This window comes from Amblyraja radiata, chromosome 15 (genome assembly GCF_010909765.2).
Source record: "Amblyraja radiata isolate CabotCenter1 chromosome 15, sAmbRad1.1.pri, whole genome shotgun sequence".
NCBI classification, from domain to species: Eukaryota; Metazoa; Chordata; class Chondrichthyes; order Rajiformes; family Rajidae; genus Amblyraja; species Amblyraja radiata.
The window spans coordinates 28,936,524-28,958,589 of record NC_045970.1 but is presented as its reverse complement, the minus strand read 5'-3'; the positions used below and the strand labels follow the sequence as shown (position 1 = coordinate 28,958,589).

At 44.3% G+C, this 22,066-nt stretch overlaps 1 protein-coding gene across 1 annotated transcript in view; it reads right to left on the bottom strand.

The window, feature by feature from the left end:
* Positions 1–22,066, bottom strand: part of atrnl1 (attractin like 1) — a 720,322-nt gene that overhangs the window by 231,782 nt on the left and 466,474 nt on the right. Inside the window, exon 26 of the mRNA XM_033033942.1 lies at positions 21,885–21,963. Coding sequence (XP_032889833.1) covers positions 21,885–21,963 — 79 coding nt within the window. The remainder of the gene's footprint in view (positions 1–21,884; positions 21,964–22,066) is intronic.

Sequence of the window (22,066 nt, the reverse complement as noted above, 5' to 3'; positions counted from 1 at the left end):
TGACTGGAGTTGAAGGTGAAGTGGTTTAATGTGAGCTCAGCCAAATGTGTTGGCGAAAGGGAATTAATTAGGCCTCGGTTCAAGAAAAAGTGCAGAGGGCCCTCAGACCTTACACTATGGTATGGAATTACATGGAGAATAATCGTATGACCAATATGAAGATAGACAGGTTTGGATCCAGTGGAAGTGAAAGAGAGCATCCAAAGTATGAAGCGGGAAGATGCCAGGGGAGAAAGGATGGAGTAAAGGTAGGAACAAAATAAGTTTAATGGGGCAAGATAACTAGTCTTATGAAAGGGTTTAAAATGAGAGAATTGAATGAGAAATTAATGGGTATTTTACTTTAGAGCACTGAAATCATCCGGTGTCATGAATCTCTGCAGATTAATTCCAACATTGAAAGATCAAATCACCAGTTTGCGATTAAGCCAACAGCACATTTTGTTTTAATTACTGGATGATTAAAACAATTACTACATTATTTGACACAGCAACTGTTTAAGAATGATTACAGTTGAACAATGAGTGTACATGAATTATTAAACCTCTTCAGTATAAGACACTAACACATAAGGCACACATCCATATTATTTTCTTTGAAAATACATCATGTTTGTTTGTGCTAATAATGAGTACACTTTGTAGTACTCTCGAGCTCCGAGTTGCTTGGCTTGCATGCATCAAATATCCTTTAAGTTCCATGTTTGGGTTTTCCATGAACAATTATCGGTGCATGTAATGAATGCATTGAAGCATTTAGATAAGAAAAAAGGTAATGTAAAATAATTAACAGCAGATATTACAAGCACCTAAAAATATTAATTGTAGTCACATTAAATAACCTGAAAATGAAAAAGAAAGCAATAGTTTAGTTTAGTTCAGTGATACAGCGGGGAAACAGGCCATTCGGCCCAATGATTCCTCACCGACCAGCGATCTCTGCACACTAACACTATCCTACACACAATAGGAACAATTTAGAATTTTACCAAAGCCAATTAACCTACAAACCCTGTTGTTCAAGAAGGAGCTGCAGATGCTGGAAGATCGAAGGTACACAAAAATGCTGGAGAAACTCAGCGGGTGCAGCAGCATCTATGGAGCGAAGGAATAGGGTGACGTTTCGGGCCGAAACCCTTCTTCAGACTGATAAACCCTTCAGACTGATCAACCTACAAACCCTTATGTCTTTGGAGTGTGGGAGGAAACCGGAGCATCTGGAGAAAATGCACGCAGGTCATGAGAACGTATGTCCTTACAGACAGCACCCATAGTCAGGATCAAATCTGGGTCTCTGGCGCTGTAAGACAGCAACTCTACCACTGTGCCACCGTGTTTTTTGTTAAACACAACAGTGTTTCTATTTTCTTCTTTTATGCCTTACAATTCTATACTAAATTTACACCATGTAATTGTATATGGTAACGTACATGACACAGTCTGCTTTATGATTAAGGCACTTTTAAAAGTATTTGTTACAGATGGAAAAAACAAAAGTTTAAAATTGAGCTTGGGTCTGCTGGAGACGGTTTTTTAAAATCAAATTATTGCATTTTTAAACTGCACCTATTTAAAAAAGGCAGTTTTCTTAAAACCTCGTCATATACAATACAAAAACATGCCCGTTGGCCTAACTCATCTATGCCGAGCAAGATACCCATCTACACTACCACTACCTGCCCACATTTGGCCCACATCCCTCTACGCCTTTCCTATCCATGCAACTGTCCAAATGTCTTTTAAATGTTGTTATACCTGCCTCAACTACCTCCTCGGGCAGTTTATTCCATACATCCACTACCTTCCGTGAAAAAGATGTCCCTCAGGTTCTTATTAAATCGAGCCCCTCAAACCTTAAACCTATGTCCCCTGATTTGTGATTTCCTTTCACTGGGTAAAGGATTCTGAGCATTCACCCTATTTACTCCCATCATGATGCAGGGCTGCCAACATTGGGTGAGAGTTGAGAGTGAGAAATTGTGAGGGAGTGTAGCGAGTGGGGGGGGGGGGGAGGGAGGGAGGGGGGGGGGGGGGAGGGGGAGGGAGGAGGGGGGGGAGGGAGGGGGGTGTTCCCCTCTTTTGCATTTTTCAGCTTGAAATTGTGCAATCTGGTGCACACTGTAATGAGTCTTTTAACTTGCATTTGAATGCAACATTTATGCTTTAAATTGGATTAGGTATGAATAAGGTAAGGCTAAATTACATTCCTAATTACATTCCACAATAGAGCCAGGCTGATCAACAGGTGCAGCACATGAATGACTATATTCATGTATGGAAATCAGATTATATTCATGCTGTTATGCATATATATAGAGAACATTTCAGAGAAACAAAGCAAAAGTTGGACTTCCATCACTGTTCTGCACAAATAAATCAATCAACCTTGTTCAAGAAGGAACTGCAGATGCAGGAGAATCGAAGGTAGACAAAATTGCTGGAGAAACTCAATGGGTGCGGCAACATCTATGGAGCGAAGAAAATAGGCAACATTTCGGGCCGAAACCTTTCTTCAGACGGTTTCAACCTTACCCTTTGAATATAGAACAAGACGAAAATAATGCCACATATTCAATCATATATGGTTCAATGAAATTAAGATATATATGTAAAAATATATATGGAAACAGGCCCTTCCGCCCACAAAGTCCACACCGACCAGCAATCTATCATACACCAATTCCATCCATCACGCCAGGGACAATTTACAGAAGCCAATTAACCTACAAACCTGCGCTTCTTTCGGATATGGGAGAAAACAGAATATCCAGAGAAAACCCATGTGGTAGTAAGGCAGCAACTCTACCGCTGCGCCACCGTGCCACACCATTAAATTATTTTTTCTGTAATATATTTATTATGGTGTCACGTGAATAAAGATGAACACATGATTCTGATTTCTGCCCTTAGTTGGATAACACACATGTCCAGTCACTGTGTTTTATGGCTGGTCTCGACTCGAAACATCACCCATTCTTTCTCTCCAGAGATGCTGCCTGCAGAGTTTTTCTAGTTTTTAGTGTCTATCTTCAGTTTAAACCAGCATCTGCAATTCCTTCCTACACTATTTGTTAAGCAAAACAGGTCCTATTCTCATTATATAATTTTGTGATCAGCGTGAGAGCGTGAGAATTTTGTGAAATGCGTGAGTCTCACAATCAATGCGTGAGAGTTGGCAGCCCTGCTAATAATGCAAACATTTTAAGCAAGTTCCAATTGTTTGGACAAACATCACTTATTACAGCTTTATAACAGTTAAGTTACTTTAAGACCATTTCAGAAATTATGGCAGTCAACAAAAAATCAACAAACAAATTAAAGCAAACTAAAAAAAAATAACATGTTCCATTTCCTGACTCGACCTCATAAGTACTTTAACGCTGCTAAGAGAGCAAAGGGATATTAATCTCAAGAATCAAAATGGGGAAAGTAGGGGTAATTTTGCTTAAATGGTCATTCTAAGCCCATTCAGATCTGCATAGAGTCAGAGTTATACAACATGTACATGGCTGGCCCAATTTGTCCATAATGATCAAGTTGGCATTCTGCGTGCCCAGGGACTAGCTGCCGTTCCCAGATCAGTTCAGGTCCCAAGGACTGGCTGCAGTTCTCAGGTCGGCTCGCCTGCCGTGACTCCGCGAAAATGAATTTAAAATAAACGCGGTTTTTCGGGTTACGGGCCGGATTCGGCCCGTGTGCCGTAGGTTGCCGAACCCTGTCCTAGATGTTTGGCCTCATTGTGGTCCCCCCATGTTTTACATCTGATTCACCTTTACTCTGATACCCCTAAATAAAATCCAGTGCAACCAATTGCCTTCAGAAGTCACCTAATTAGTAAATAGAGTCCATGTGTGTAATCTAATCTCAGTATAAATACAGCTGTTCTGTGAAGGCCTCTGAGGTTTGTTAGAGAACATTAGTGAACAAACAGCATCATGAAGCCCAAGGAACACACCAGACAGGCCAGGGATAAAGTTGTGGAGAGGTTTAAAGCAGGGTTAGGTTATAAAAAAAATCCCAAGCTTTGAACATCTCACGGAGCACTGTTCAATCCATCATCCGAAAATGGAAAGAGTATAGCACAACTGCAAACCTACCAAGACATGGCCGTCCACCTAAACTGACAGGCCGGGCAAGGAGAGCATTGATCAGAGAAGCAGCCAAGAGGCCCATGGTAACTCTGGAGGAGCTGCAGAGATCCACAGCTCAGGTGGGAGAATCTGTCCACAGGACAATTATTAGTCGTGCACTCCACAAATCGGGCCTTTATGGAAGAGTGGCAAGAAGAAAGCCATTGTTGAAAAAAAGTCATAAGAAGTCCCGTTTGCAGTTTGCCACAAGCCATGTGGGGGACACAGCAAACATGTGGAGGAAGGTGCTCTGGTCAGATGAGACCAAAATTGAAGTTTTTGGCCTAAATGCAAAACGCTATGTGTGGCGGAAAACTAACACTGCACATCACCCTGAACACACCATCCCCACTGTGAAACATGGTGGTGGCAGCATCATGCTGTGGGGATGCTTTTCTTCAGCAGGGACAGGGAAGCTGGTCAGAGTTGATGGGAAGATGGATGGAGCCAAATACAGGGCAATCTTGGAAGAAAACCTGTTAGAGTCTGCAAAAGACTTGAGACTGGGGCAGAGGTTCACCTTCCAGCAGGACAACGACCCTAAACATACAGCCAGAGCTACAATGGAATGGTTTAGATCAAAGCATATTCATGTGTTAGAATGGCCCAGTCAAAGTCCAGACCTAAATCCAATTGAGAATCTCTGGCAAGACTTGAAAATTGCTGTTCACAGACGCTCTCCATCCAATCTGACTGAGCTTGAGCTATTTTGCAAAGAAGAATGCGCAAAACTTTCAGTCTCTAGATGTTCAAAGCTGGGAGAGACACACCCCAAAAGACTTGCAGCTGTAATTGCAGCGAAAGGTGGTTCTACAAAGTATTGACTCGGGGGCTGAATACTTTTGCACGCCACACTTTTCAGTTTTTTATTTGTAAAAAAATTTGAAAACCATGTATCATTTTCCTTCCACTTCACAATTATGCACCACTTTGTGTTGGTCTATCACATAAAATCCCAATAAAATACATTTACGTTTGTGGTTGTAACGTGACAAAATGTGGAAAAGTTCAAGGGGTATGAAAACTTTTGCAAGCCACTGTATATGCTTTAAATTGGATTGGAGCATATTGCACTGAGGCTGCTCCATGGCCGGAGCTGCAGTGAGCAACTCGCCAGCCCGGCAAACACTCGCCAGCCCCGCTCCCCATCCGCTTCTGTCCCCGCCGCTGCTTCTGCTTTCAACACCTGCGGCCCATGCAGTTGATATGAGTATTGACATTTTCGTTCATCACAGAATTTCTCACAGAGCGAGGGAAATTTGTGATCAGCGTGAGAATTTGGTGAAATGCGTGATTCTCACGCTCAATGCATGGGAGTTGGCAGCCCTGCCTCTCTATCCCCCTCTCCCTCTCCCCTCTCTCTCCACCTCTCTTTTTCTCCCCTCTCTCTCTCCCTCCCACCTCACTCTCATCCCTCTCTCTCTCCCCTCTCTCTCTCCCCCTCTCTTCTGCTCTCTCTCCTCTCAACCCCCCTCTCTCTCTCCTCTCCTCTCTCTCTCCCCTCCCCCTCTCCTCTCTCCCCTGTCTCACCCCTCTCACTCTCTCCCCTTCCCTCTCTCTTCTCTCTCCCCCTCCCTCTCTCTCCCTCTCTCCCCCCCTTTCTCTCTCCTCTCTTCCTCCCCTCTTCCTCCCCTTTCTCTCCCCCTCTCTCTCTCCCTCCCCCTCTCTCCCTCCCACCTGACTCTCCCCCTCTCTCTCTCCCCCCTCCCTCTCTCTCCCTTCTCTTTCCCCTAACTCTCTCTCCCCTCTCTTTCCCCTAACTCTCCCTCTCTCTCGCTCTCTCTCTCTCTCTTCCCCCTCTCTCCCCCTCTTCTCTCTCTCTCCCTCTCTCCCCCATTTCTCCCTCCCTCTCTATCTCTCCCTCTCTACACACTCTCCCCTCTCTCTCTCTCTCCACTCACCTCTCTCTCTTCCCCCCTCTCTCTCATCTCTCTCTCCCCATTTCTCCCTCCCACCTGACTCTCTCTCCCCTCTCTCTTTCTCCTATGTCTCTATCTCTTTGCCCCTCATCTCTCTCTCTCTTTCCCCCTCTCCCTCTCTTTTACCACCCCTCTCTCTTCCCCCTCTCTCCTCCCTCTCCACCCCCTCTCTCTTCCCTCTTTCTTCCCTCACCCCTCTGTCTCTTCCCTCTCTCTCTCCCCCCCCCCTCCCACCTCCCCCCCACTCTCTCCCCTACCTCTCTCTCTCCCCCTCTCCCTCTTCTCTCTCACCATTCACGCCCCCTCTGTCTCTCCCCTCTCACCCCCTCCCTCTCCTCCCCCCGTCTCCCTGTCTCATTCCCCCCTCTCTCTCTCCACCTCCCTTTGAGAGTCAGTCCCTTCGGCTCAGAGACTCTCGCGGCAGCGGCAGCGGGAGCGGCACAACGCTTCCGACGCTTCCGACGGCCCGCGACTTGCACTGTCCGGAATGCTCCATGGCCAGAGCTGCAGCGAGCAATTCATCAGCGCCGCAAACACTCGACAGTCCCAGCTCCCCGCATCTGTTCCCACTGCAGGTTCTGCTCCCATCCCTCCCTCAGCCCCGGCTCTCCAACAACCGCGGACCATGCAGTTTATCCGAGTTTTGAAATTTTTGTTGATCACAAAATTTCTCATCACTGAGCGTGAGAAATTTCTGATCAGCATGAGGGCGTGAGAGTTTGTTTGAGGGCGTGAGTCTCAAAGCGTGAGAGTTGGCAGCCCTGCACACACACACACACACGGAGACAGACACACACACACACACACAGGGAGACACACACACACACACACACACACAGGGAGACACACACACACACACAGGGAGACACACACACACACAGACACAGGGAGACAGAGACACACACACGGGGACACGCACACACACACACAGGGATACACACACACATACACGGGGAGACACACACACACAGGGATACACACACACATACACGGGGAGACACACACACACTCACAGGGAGACACAGAGACACACACGGGGAGACACACACACACACACACAGGGAGACACACACACGGGGAGACATACACACACACACACACACACACACACACACACACACACAGGGAGACACAGAGCCACACGGGGAGACACACACACAGGGAGACACAGAGCGACACACACACACAGGGAGACACACACAGGGAGACAGACACACACACACACCTTTCCCCCTCCCTCCCTCTTTCCTCCCCCTCCCTCTTTCCTCCCCTTCCTCCCTCCTCCCTCCCCCCATCCCTCCCTCTTTCCTCACCCTCCTTCTTTTTCCTCACGCTTCCTCTTTCTCCCCTTTCTCCTTCCCTTCCTTCATCCCCTTTCTACCAAAGATCTTATAGCGGAGCGCTCCGCTCTAGGATCTTTGCTTTCTACATTCCCTCCCCCTGTCTCTCTTTGCCTCCATCCCTCCCTTTTTTTCTTTCTCTCTCTCTTTCTCCCCTCCCTCTCTCCTCCCTCTCTTTCCCCGGCCACCCAATGGGGAGTCTGGCGGGCACGGTGTAGCGTGGATTGGCGGCGCTGGCGCTGCCGTGTGAGTTGAAGGGCAGGAGGGAGGGAGTGTGGTTGCCGCGGCAGCCGGCAGCGCGGAGCTCGCAGACGGCGCACAAAAGCGCTGACACCCGCTGCCCGGGACCGTCGCGCTTCCCCAATCCGTGCAGATCGCTGTCATGTGGCACAAAGAGACAAACTGTGCAGCAAAGATCCTATAGCTCCGCTATACAGCTCCGCTATAGGATCTTTGCTGTGCAGGGACTGAAGACAGCGTGTGAATTCAGTCTTCAGCGTGAGGGCGTGAGAATTGGCTGGAATGCGTGAGTGTCACGCTCAAAGCGTGAGAGTTGGCAGCCCTGTGATGTTATGCACCTCTATAGGATGACCCCTCAGCTTCCTGTGCTCCAATGAATAGAGTCCAAGTCTGTCCATCCTCTCCCTATAGCTCAGCCTCTCTGGTCCTTGTAAATCTTCTCTGCCCTCTTCCCAGCTTAATGACATCTTTCTTATAGCAGGATGACAAAACTGAACATAGTACTCCAAATGTGGCTCACCAATGTTTTGTACAACTGTAACAACTTGGTCCGAACTTCTATACCTAATACCTGTTGAAGGCCAATGTACCAAAACATTTTTTACCACCTTATCAACCTGTGACAGCACTTTCAGGGAATTATATAGCTATATTTCTAGATCCCCTTGCTCTACAATACTTCACAGGGGCCTGCCATTCACTGTGAAGTCCTGCCCTGGTTTGAGTTCCCTAATTCCAACATTTTGCACTTAGCTGCATTACACTCCATTAACCATTCCTTAGCTCACTTGCCCAGCTAATCAAAAGCCTGCTGTAATTTTTGATAACCATCTTTACTGTCAACTATACAACCTACTTTGGTGTCATCTGCAAATACCCGAAGGAAACATAATTAAACAAATGTAATGATGTGAAATTTTGCACATTCCCTCATTATGTTAAAATGATTTACAAATCCAATGAGGCAAATGACAGAAAAGCCATCAGTTTATCTATATTGGCCTTCTTACCATCTTTAATTGAATGCACATTATGGCAACTTCAAAACACAGGAGTATTTGAAAGAATGGTTTCTTAATTGAGCACTTTCGGTGTAATTTTTGAATAAATGTTAAATAAGTTAATTTGATTAAGTTAATTTATACCTAGATATTGGAGGGCAGTATAAAATGGTCACTTTACACAATTAACCACAGTTCCTTCACCTTCTAGTTTGAAGGTAAACTCAAGATCCATTCCAGGGATTTATGCTAAAAAATCAAAGCTAATTCTCCAGTACTGTTACATCAAGATGCTCTTTCATATCAGGTCCATCTGTTCTCACAAGAGATTCCCTTGCACTGTTTCAAAGATGAGCCAAGACTTTCTCTGCAGTGATCTGAATGGCTGATATTTCTCCCCGTCTGCACACCAACATACAGATAATTGGGTTCCCATCACGCTGTTGCTTCTGTGTGCAAAATGGCTTCCACATTTCCCAACCTGCAGCATGGATTGAACAGGATTGTTGTAGCTGTGAGGCAGCAGCACTGCAACTGTGGTACAGTTTAGAAGGGCACATTTGCCTTTATACTTTAGAGATATAGTGCGGATGCAGGCCCTTCGGCCCACCGAGTCCATGCTATACTTTGCATGAAGACCTTGGCTTCAAAGTGACCCCATTCTTAAACTCATAATGACCAGAAAGAAGCTATTCCAGGAGGGTAATCCCCCCCGTCCCCCTCCCCACTCATTATTTCCCTGTGGTTCTGCCACTGATTCTCTCGCACATGCCTTTCACCTCTGCTTTGATCTTCTCTTTTGCCGTTGACCCGTAACAGGTTGTAATTGATCTACCATCATGAGGAAATCCAGGAGTTACAGAGAACATGTGGGGATAGCACACAGACAGCAGCAGAGGTGCGGATCGAACTGGATTGTTGGAGCAGTAAGGCAGCAGCACGACAGCTGTGGTACCCTTTAGAAGAGTTCATATGCCTTTAGACTTTAGAGATACAGTGTGGATACAGGCCCTTCGGCCCACCAAGTCCATGTTGACCAGTGACATCTGCACACTTAAGGGCCTGTCCCACGAGCATGCGACTCCATGCGGCAAGCGCGACCTGACGTGGTCGCTTGAGCCGTATGGCCTCGCTGGGGCCGGTCCCACTTCAATCGCTGGAGCCGTATGGAGTTGTGCGGAGCTGGTCCCGACATCGCGCGGGGCTCCGAAAAATTTACCATGTTCAAAAATTCCGCGCGGCAACGGCCTGCTGGCCCGCAGCCGCCTCGACGCCGTACACACCGCCTCGACGAGCGTGCGCAGCGTCTCAACGCCATACGCAGCGTCTTGACGCCGTACGTCACGCGCGAACTTCCCGCGGACTTCGCTCGAACTTCACGTGACTCACTCGACCTCCGCGCGGCCCCCGCTTCCGGTTTGTTCACGCTTGCCGCGTGCAGGTCGCATGCTGGTGGGACAGGCCCTTAACGCTATCCTACACACACTAGGGACAATTTATAATTAGACCAAGCCAATTAACCTACAAACCTGTACGTCTTTGGAGAGTGGGAGGAAACTGGAGATACCAGAGAAAACCTACGCAGGTCACGAGAGAACTTGCAAACTCCGTACAGACAGCACCCGTAGACTGGATTGAATCCGGGTCTCTGGCGCTGTAAGGCAGCAGCTCTAGCATCACTGCTTCCTGGATCAGAAGAGAGAAAGTCAGTGTACCCCCCCTCCACATCCCCCCACTACCTGCCCCCCCCCCCCTTTCTCCCTCACACACCTCCTCTCTAACCCCCCCCCCCCCCCATCCCCCCTCTACGTTCCTCCCACTGGCATCACAAATAGCATTGCTTCAATCCTGTCTCAAACCTATTTTTATCGCTGGCATCTGTTCCAACCATCTGTCTATCAAATTCCCCCTCGCCTGTGTCCACCTATTACCTGCCACACCTTGTCGTGCCTCTCCACTCTCCTAGCTTTCTTCTCGCCCCCCACAACTCGCCGACAATGTCTGAAAATTGGTATCGACCTGAAACTTCACCTATCCATGTTCTGCAGAGATTCTGCCTTCTGTGAGAGTGTTATGCCCCTGTCCCACTTAGGAAACCTGAACGGAAACCTCTGGAGACTTTGCGCCCCACCCTAGGTTTCCGTGCAGTTCCCGGAGGTTGCAGGTGGTTGCCGGAGGTTGCAGGTAGTGGAAGCAGGAAGGGAGACTGACAAAAACCTCCGGGAACCGCACGGAAACCTTGGGTGGGGCGCAAAGTCTCCAGAGGTTTCCGTTCAGCTTTCCTAAGTGGGACAGCGGCATAAGCAGCTGGGTGGATGTGGTGGAGCAGGATATGAACGGCTGGGGGGTCGGGCAGTCAGCACTCATGGCCTGGGCTAACTGTAGTAGAGGGCTCACATTGCACAATCGACAATTTTCACAAAATAAAACCTTAGATCAGGCTTTACGTAAAGACTATTCTTTAAAAGCATTTCAGTGCTTGAAAATGCCCCCTCACCCCAGCCTCCCTGCAACTCAACAAGCTTCTTTTGTCTCGTTCCCAGATCTGATGTACAGTTCTATATTGAGATCATGAAAGACACTACATAAATGCAAGTCTCTCTTCAGTTTTGCAATTCCCAGACGAAACACTCAGGCCCAAGCACCAAAAACCTCTAATACAAACTGCATTTTCCATTACTTTCAGATTGCCATGCTACTTCCCAGGGTATAAAGGCTGATGTGCTCAAGTTCAAGTTTCAAGTGAGTTTATTGTCATGTGTCCCTGTATAGGACAATGAAATTCTTGCTTTGCTTAAGCACACAGAACATAGTAGGCATTTACTACAAAACAGATAAATGTGTCCATATACCATGATATAAATATATACACACATGAATAAATAAACTGGTAAAGTGAAAATAACAGAAAGTGGTTGCTAATAATCAGAGTTTTGTCCGAGCCAGGTTTAATAGCCTGATGCATTTAGAAACAGAACAGAAACCTCTGCATTTAGAAACAGAACAGAAAATGTTATCAGGTCCATTTTTGATAGATCACCCTTGTTACTTTTCGTCTGCAACAATTCTTCCTCTCACCACCATGGCAATAATTACCTCTTTATGCCTTATTGGGTTGCACGTTTTATCACCTGCTCAGATAATTTACCACACAGGCTTGTTTCTGCTTTGGGTAATATATTGATGACTGTGGAGCTAAAATATTATTTCTAATCTGCAAACTTGAGTATATATGGAATGAGATGACCCAGAGCTTGATTCTCCTGGACAGGAGGAAGTAAATCAGCTGAAGAAACCTATAATTGGTATTTTACTGGTAGACAAAAATGCTGGAGAAACTCAGCGGGTGAGGCAGCATCTATGGAGCGAAGTAATAGGTGACGTTTCGGGTCGCGACACTTCTTCAGACTGATGTGGGGGTGGGGGGGCAGGAAGAAGAAAGGAAGAGGCGGAGACAGTGAGCTGTGGGTGAGCTGGGAAGGGGAGGGGAAGGAGGGAGAAACCAAGGACTACCTGAAATTGGAGGTCAATGTTCATACCGCTGGGGTGTAAACTACCCAAGCGAAATATGAGGTGCTGCTCCTCCAATTTGCGGTGGGACTCACTCTAGCCATGGAGGAGGCCCAGGAGAGAAAGGTCGGATACGGAATGGGAGGTGGAGTTGAAGTGCTGAGCTGCCGGGAGATCAGGTTGGTTAATGCGAACTGTGCGGAGGTGTTGGGCGAAGCGTTCGCCAAGCCTGCGCTTGGTCTCACCGATGTAGAGCAGTTGACACCTAGAACTCCAAGAAGACCAAGGAGCTCATTGTAGACTTCAGAAGGTCTAGGGGCGGCATGCACACCCCCATCCATATTAACGGGACGGAGGTGGAACGTGTCTCCAGCTTCAGGTTTCTGGGGGTAAACATCTCCGATTACCTCTCTTGGACCCACAATACCTCAACTCTGGTCAAGAAGGCTCACCAGCGTCTCTTCTTCCTGAGGAGACTGAAGAAGGTCCATCTGTCTCCTCAGATTCTGGTGAACTTCTACCGCTGCACCATCGAGAGCATCCTTACCAACTGTATCACAGTATGGTATGGTAACTGCTCTGTCTCCGACCGGAAAGCACTGCAGAGGGTGGTGAAAACTGCCCAACGCATCACCGGTTCCTCACTCCCCTCCATTGAGTCTGTCCAAAGCAAGCGTTGTCTGCGAAGGGCGCGCAGCATCGTCAAGGACTGCTCTCACCCCAACCACAGTCCGTTTACCCTCCTACCATCCGGGAGGCGCTACAGGTCTCTCCGTAGCCGGACCAGCAGGTCCAGGAACAGCTTCTTCCCTGCGGCTGTTACATTACTTAACTCTTCACCTCGGTGATTGCCAGTCACCCCCCCCCCCCCCCCGGAGGAGGTGCAGGTGAACCTGGAAATACTGCTTGGGTCATTGGATTGTGCATTTCCAATTGCGTTTGGATTGCATTTCCAATTGGATTCCAATTGGATTTGTCTCTTATTCATGTGTTATAAAATCACTTTTAGTGTCATGTTTCTTCCAGGGGGTAGAAATCCTAGCTGGAACCATTCCCACTTAAATATTCAGTCACAGCCCTGGAAAGTGAGATGTGTTCAGAACAATCTGCTATGTTAATTGGTAACTGTAAGTTATTCCTCAGTGAAGGTAAGCAGCAAAAGCATGACATGAGAGTTGATGAGCACGTGCGAGGGAAAGCAAGTTGCAGGAAGCACAGGGATACAAGGAGCAGCAGAATGGGACTGATGGGATTGTTCTGCTGGAATTAAGGATGGAGCTGAGTGGTCTCCTTCTGTGTCAAAGTAAGTAAGTAAGTATCCCTGTCCAGAGAATGGAGAGGTATGGACCACATGCAGGCAGAAAAGATAAGTTGAACTTGGCAACATGTTCGCTGTGGACATTGTAGGCTGAAGGGAATGTCCCGGTGCTATGTATCCAATTTTCCATTAGCAGGAAATTACCCACAGCAAAAAATGTGAGCTCCCAGATGTTTGGAGAAGTTGATGATTTTATGGATTTTATGGATTTAGATTAAAAAAAAGATTCAATCAATTGCTTTTACAACATAACACTAACACATTGAATTCTTGATGTACTAAGTAATATGGTGTGTTGTTAAAAATATTGGGGAGATTTTCTGAACCTGTAAATGTAAAACTAAATACATGAAAAACCAACAGAGTAAACAACTTTAAGTATTTGAGATAGGGGGTGAAGAAGGGTCTTGACCCAAAACATCACCTATTCCTTCGCTCCATAGATGCTGCCTCACCAGCTGAGTCTCTCCAGCATTTTTATCTACCTTTAAGTGTTTGAGAGATTTCATTTAACATACCTATACACCAGCTTTAGCTTCGTTACCTGAATTCCAAGTACGAGTACATTGTTTCACTGAATCTTTGGATAATATTATGTCTTCCTGGTAAACACAATGCGTTATGAGATGCTTACATTTTCCAGCTAAACTAAAAAGCATCAGATATGTATGATCACGTCATCTCACTTTGTATAAAGTAAAATGGCTTATTGTAACTGCTTCAGAGGCTCTTGAAAAAAGGCTTCTTGTTTACACCATCATTAGATTTGAAAAGGATTCATACAAAGAAAATGTTCCCAAACATATTTACAATCTCCTTGAATATTGTCAATTTCAAGATTCATTCTTCTTGTAACTTTCAACCTTTCTGATCAATTTTCTTCTTTGTTAAATACTAAAAACGTTAGAATAAAAAAGTCAGAATTACATCTACAGCAACTATGCTGCATCATTTAATAGCATCGTCATACTCTAGTGAACCTTGTTGTTCAACTCTGAGACTACCCTCTCTTAGTTCAGTACTTATTCAATACATTGCAACTTTTCTTTTGTAAGTTCAGGCAATCTCAATGGAAACACTCTGCCATACGAGTCATCAGAATCAACGTTGCCCTTGATGTGCTGGCTACCCTTTAGCCCCATGCCCCTCATAACATTTACTTTTGTACATCTTTAGTTTTAGTTTCATTTTAGAGATACAGAGAAACAGCCCCTTTGCCCCACCGTGTCCACATCGACCAGCGATCCCCGCACATTAACGCACATTAACAAGGACATCCCCGCACATTAACAAGGACAATTTACATTTAAACCAAGCCAATTAACCTACAACCCTGTACTTCTTTGGAGTGTGGGAGGAAACCGAAGATCTTGGAGAAAACCCATGCAGTCATGGGGAGAATGTAAAAAATCTGTACAGGCGGCACCCGTAGTCAGGATCGAACCCGGGTCTCCGGCGCTGAAAGCGCTGTAAGGCAGCAACTCCAGCGTTGCGCCACCGTGGCCTCTTGGAAAATGAATAGTAAAAGATCAGCAAAAGATGGACTAGGGAATGATTGTTGGAATTTAGTACAGAGAAAAGTGTGGTGTTGCATTGTGGGAAGTCTAACATAGGCAGGACTTACACGGTGAATGGTAGGGCTCTGGGGAGTGTCATAGAGCAGAGGGATCTAGGACTGCTGGCACACTGTTCCTTGAAAGTAGCGTCACAGGTGGACAGGGTAATCAAAAAGGCTTTTAGCACATTGGCCTTCATCAGTCTGGGTATTGAGTATAGAAGTTGGGAGGTCATGTTGCAGATATATAAGATGTTGGTGAGATCACATTTAGAGCATTGTGCTCAGTTTTGGTTACCATGTTATAGGAGAGATGTTGCAAAAGCTGTAAAGCATGCAGAGAGGATTTACAACGATGTTGCCTAGACTCAAGAGCCTGAGATATTGGGAGAGGTTGAATAGGCTAGGACTTTATTCCTTGGAGCGCAGGAGAATAAGGGGTGAATAAGAGGTGTCCAAAATCATGAGAGGTATAAATCGGGCAAATGCACAGACCTTTGCCAAGAGTAGAGAAATCGGGAACCAAGAGGACATGAGTTTAAGGTGAGAGGGGAAAGATTCAATAGGAATCTGAGGGGTGATTTTTTTTTTTTTACACAAAGGGTGGTGGGTGATTGGAACGAGCTGCCAGAGGAGGTTGTTGACTGGGTACTATGGCAACATTTAAGAAACATCTGGACTGATGCATGGATAGGACAGGTTTAGAGAGATATGGGCCAATCGCAGGCCGGTGGGAGTAGTGTAGATGGGGCATATTGGTCGGCATGGCCAAGTTGGGGTGAAGGGCCTGCTTCCACACTGTATGAGTCTATAACAAAAGCATGGGAAATGTTATTATTTTCACTCATTTTTGATTAAAAGAATCTTCCCAAGCCATGAAGAAAAAACAAACAGCAAGGAACTAGACAGACAATGCTTTGGATGGGGACCCTTCTTCAGACTAATAAAGCAATAATCAAAGTAGAAAATTGGGTCAGTGTATATAGCTGCTCTGTCTGTATCTATAAATTAGTGCATCAATAAGGTGAACTGAGACGATTGAACTTATTGGTTAAACAATGTCGCAGAGTGGAGAAAAGAGGCACATTAACAAGAGTCAAGACATTAGAAAATGTTGTTTAATAAGAGAGAGAGATTAATTTGGATTTTTAATAAATGTGCTACTGAGAGCTAATGTAATAGTTAATCTCAAAAGAAAAGAATGCATTTAGCAAATTGATATGACCATGAACTAACCAATATTCACAATTTAGTATCACACATGACGTTATATTTTAATCATTAATGAGCAAAGCATCAATAAATATTCCAATACTCCCTCCAAAATGTTAAATGTCAGAAAGAGTAATGTATCATTCTGGAAAATGTTTGCATGGTAGCATTTAATAGCTTTCATGTAAATATTTTTTTAAATATCACAATAACATCTGTTCCGTTTGAAATATGTCAATGAGTATCAAGAATTGTTCTAGATATGTGCACACAAATATTAAAATTGGCTTAAATTCTTATAAATATTTTTAATCAATGGTTTAGAAAATGAATTCTGATTTATGTAAGCATTAAAGCAGTTATCTCATCTTAAAATGGCATTCTTACAAAATTATTAAATGATTTAACACCAGATGATAATGCCACAACAATATTTCTTGTTGCAGGAAAAATGTCAATGTCAGCCATACTTTCAAATAATTTCAATGTTCACATTGCTGCGATCATTTATACAATGATATGATTAGACCTGCGTAAAACTAAAGCCATACACATTGTCTTTTTCTCTGTTGTGCTATTGTACCATACAAAACTGCTTATTTTGTAAGGATCATATTTCTGAAAGAAGTGAATATGTGTGGAGGCAAAGAAAAGGTTAACATAATTATGTGTATCGCATACTGGAATCTATGTGAACTATTTCACTATCTGTAAGTTGAGGCATTAAAATTAGTTTCTCAGGCAGAATCCAAATTTCCATGGCATTGTAGCCGATAAGAGACAGCAAATAATTCCGGTGTCTTGTTCTATATTTATGCTGTAATCAACATCACTAAAACAGATTATCTGATCATTGCTTTTATTATACATAAATTGCTTGCCGCATTTTCCTCATTAAGTGGCAGAAAAGTACTTTGGGATTTGCAGACTTTGTAAAAGGTATTATATAAATCCAAGCTCCAGCTACTAATTGAGAGTTCATTGCAAAGTTCTTTGAGAAAACAAATCTATCTTTGAAAACATAGTGTCATCGTCATGCAGCATGGAAACAGGGCATCAGCCCACTCATCCATGCTGACAAAATGCAGGATCCACTGTATGTTCGTCTCATTTGCCTACATTCGGCCCACATCCCCCTAAACCTTTCCTGTCCATGTACCTATACAAGAGCCTTTTAAATGCTGTTATACTACCTGCCTAATACCTGCTGTTCTACTAACTACCTCCACTGGCAGCTCGTTACATATACCCACCACTGTCTGTGTGAAAAGTCACGCTGAGACTTCCGATTAAATCTTGCCCCACTCACCTTAAACCTAAATCCTCTGGTACTTGATTCCCCTGGTGAAAGGCTCTGTGCATTTACTCTATCAATTCCTCTCATGATTTTACGCGTCTAAAAGATCACCCTTATGGGCCTGTCCCACTTAGGCGACTGCAGGAGACTATGCAGTCGCCACATGGTCGGCACATGTTCGCTGGTGGTTGCCAGGGAGTCGTCTTCATGGTCGTGAGGAGTTCCCGCATTCTGGGAACTAGTCGCGGCCTCATTATGGTCGCCGTGAAGTTTTCAACATGTTGGATAATTAGCGGCGACTAGAATGAAGCCGCCATGGAGAGTAGGGAGAATTCTCGAGCCGTAGGTGGGTCGCCAGGAGGTCGAAGGTTCTCGGAAGTTCTCGTAGGTTGTAGCCGGTATTGACCGGTGAATTTCATTGGATCATTGGGGAAAAATAGGTAAGCACTACTTTTCAGTGCCAAGGATAACCAACCGATAATGTTAAATGTCCGACGATCTTCACCAGCGGTGTATCTCTGGCTTTTTAAATGTTGTCTCCACTCCTTCTCCTCTCTCTCTCCCCTCCCCCCTCCCCTCCCCTTTAAAGGACTTACCGTACACTGTGCTTTAGCCCTCTTTTTACCGCACCAACCTTCCTGTTCATCGTGGTGTGTGTCTGTTTCACCTTGGCTTTGCACTGTGTGAATTTTTTAGACAGCGCTCCCTCCGCTTGCCCTGTCACCCGCCTGCATAACGGGCTGATGAAGAAAGCGATGTGTGTGTGTGTGTGTGTGTGTGTGTGTGTGTGTGTGTGTGTGTGTGTGTGTGTGTGTGTGTGTGTGTGTGTGTGTGTGTGTGTGTGTGTGTGTGTGTGTGTGTGTGTTCCACGCCATTCAAGTTGCAGGTTTATCAGGTGACCGCCAGCAACTTGACAGTCGCCGGCAGTCCGCTGAAAAATCGCCTAAGTGGGACAGACCCATTAATCTTGTGAGCTCCAAAGAATAAAGTCCCAATCACTCCCTATAGCTCATGTCCTAGAATCCTAGCAATAACCTTGTAAATCTTCTCTGCACTCTTTCAGCTTAATTACATCCTTCCTACAGCAGGGCGACCAAAACTGAACACAATACTCCAAATGCGACAACCAACGTCTTGTACAACTGTAACATAACATCCCAACTTCCACACTCAATACCCTGACTGATGAAGCCCAATGTACTAAAAGCCTTCTTTACCACCCTGTCTATCTGTAATGCTGCTTCCAGGGAACTATGTACCTATAATCCTATATTCCTCTGCTCTACAACACATCCCAGCACCCTATCTTTCACTGTGAAGATCCTGCCATGGGTTTGACTTCCCTAAATGCAACATCTCGCAGTTAGTTGCATTAAGATCCACCAGCCATTCCTCTAACCCAGCTACTCACGATCCTGCTGTATTTATGACAACCATCTTTACTGTCTACGATACCACCTACTTCAGCGTCATCTGCAAACTCATTAATCATGCCTTGTACATTCTCATCCACTATCACCCTCTGCTTCCTTCCATGAAGCCAATTCTACATCTGGGCATCCAATGTGATTTAACCTTCCAATGCAGCCTATCATGCAGAACCTTATCAAAGGGCTTGGTGAGGTCCACATAGACATCGTCTACAGCCTTGGCCTTGTCAGCCTTCTTCCTTATTTCTTCAAAAAACAAAATCAAATACATGAGACATGACCTCCTACATCCAAAATTACGCTCCCTATCCCTAATCCATAATCCAAACGTACTAAAGCCATCCAACTTATCCTCTCCAGCAAAGTACCTACTACAGATATTGGGATTACTGGTCTATAGTTCCTGGGCTTACCTTGCATCCTTTCCTAAATGGAAGCACAGCATTGGTGCCCATCCAGCCATCTGGCATCTCACCCGTGGTGAATGATGATTCATATGCCTCAGCCATTGTTGTTGCCATTTCTTCTCTAGCCTCCCACATTGTCCTTGGATCTCACCTGATCAGGCCTGGGGGATTTACTTAGGACATTCAGCATCTCCTCGACTGTATAATGGACCGTCCTCAAAACATTACCATTAACTTTCCCACCCACCCGCATCTTCCTGTCTTTCTCAACGATAAAGCACAGGAGAAATATTAATTATGGACCTTGCCCACCTCTGCGACTCCACTCATAGATGGCTACTTAGATTTCTGAGGGCCCCTATTCTCTGTCAAATTACCTTCTTTTCCTTAATGTACTTACACAATACCTTTGATTCGCATTCATCTTTTCTGCCAGTTCTATCCTCTGACCTCCTGATTTATTAAGTATGGGCCTCATACATTTGATCCCAGCTGCCTATTCATGGCCCATCCCCCCCTTTTCCTGACTAGAGCCTTATTTTCTCCTGTCATCCAAACTCCCTTACTACGAGCTGCTTTGCCCTTCACTCTAGCAGGAACATGTATTCTTTGAACTCTCACCACTTTTAAAAGCGTTCCATTTTCTGGATGTCCCTTTGCCTGCAAACAACCTACTCCAATCAACTTTAGCAAGTTCCTGTCTAATATCATCAGAGTTGGCCTTGCCCCAATTCAGAATTTTATCTTGTAGGTCATGCTTTGCCCTCTCCTCCCTATCGCTGAAGGAACGTTTTCTGTCCAAATTTGACAAATTCCACCCTATCTAAGGCCTCGGCACTATGGCTGTCCCAGTTAATATTGGAAAAGTAGTAAATCCCCTACTATGGTAATCCTACTGGCCTTGCATCTGCCTGCAATCTCCTGGCATATTTGTTCTACTAATTCACACATCCCCATTTCATTTCTCAGATCCACCCACATAGCTTCACTGGACGAACCATCAGTAATATCACATCACTTAGCAGTCCACAGCCATGAATCTAGTGTTATCTCCCAACCTGCACCATGCACAATCACCATTTTAACAACTCCATCTATAAATTAGTTCCACAATAAAACTACAAAGAAAAAAAATAATAAATACATTTCCATTTTCAGATGAAACTTCCAATTATTCTGGACACTACAGATACCTTATTATGACATATTTTCAGGCTATGCATAACAGGACAACAAATCATGGACAACAAATCACTTCAGCATCCATCCATTATTTCTGTGAACAACATCAAACATGGATGTTTCCAATAGTACAAATTATAACAGATTATATTTCTGTTGAACTTTACCTGCAATTTATTTCCCAACTATGTTAACCCAAACATGAGTTTTAAAGATTCTTTCTATGGATCTGATATATATAATGGTAAATATGAAATCAATCACTAAAGCGTAAACATTCTCAAGGAAGCAATGAAGTATGGTTTATTTTAAAGATATACTGCAAACCTTATTCAATTTTTACAAGTTGAAGTAAATACATGTGTACCATTCACACAAGTATGTTGAATATGTGGCATGTCTCCATTGAACTGCATGTATGGATGGATGGTGTGAAGTTTGTCTCCACCAACATACAGCAAAACAAAGGTCATAGTGTAATGCATTATCACCCAATAAATAAGCCTTCAAAGTCGCCGAAATTTTTAAGATAACGGGGCAGAAGATTATTTGAGTTCTGAAAATCATATTCCAGGAACAACATATAATTTAATTGAAAAACCTTCTCTGAAGGAAATAAATGTTATACATTATCCGCGCCTTTCAACACTGTGCAGAAGTCATCCAACCATTTTCAGTAGGTTTATTATATTCATAAAAGACACAGTAGGTTTAGCAATTCAAATTCTTTTGTTTATAAAAAAACACGTCTGATGGATTATTCAGAATTATGGAAACAGATAACTGAATTTTGCTCTGTAATAAATCATAATGCAAGAGGTCATGCCTTTCAAGTTTGATCACTATTTAGAGTGTGCACACAGGCAGCGGCATTGAATGTTTCCCTGACAACCCCTGAAATAATCTTGCAATTTCAAATCCTCGAGCATCATCATACATAATAAAATCACGTGCAAATCAGTCTTTAATTATCCATGGCCCATCCAAGGATCGAGCTATGTGCTAACCAAGAAAAATGTTTCAACTGATTATTCCAGTCATATCACAAAAAATAGCAAAAAATATCCTTTCTAAAATGTCAAGAATTACAGTTCACTAAGAATGGAAAAGATCGGAATGAAATATAACCATTTTACTGTTTACGGACTAATAAATCTTTTGAAAATTTCGGTGAGCCAATTGCAGAGTGAATTTTGGTCAATTAATAAGAAATTAATAAAATTACAGTTGTCTCCTTCTGTATTATAATAGAGCATGAAGACTGAGTGTATACCAGATCATTTAACTAATTAATGCTATTTATAAGTGGATGTAGTGGATCTCCAATAACCATTATTTCTTACCTCTCTCCTTCGAGAAGCCCAGCAAGTTTGTTTGATCTTCCAAACAACTGCAGCCACCAAGAGTAAAGACAGGAAGCAGCTACAAGAAAGTAATTAGAGTCAACCAGCTGCAATTCATTTTCTTTACAAAATGAGTAACATTTACTGAACAATAAGTCAGTATTTTTAATTTTACTTTAAAA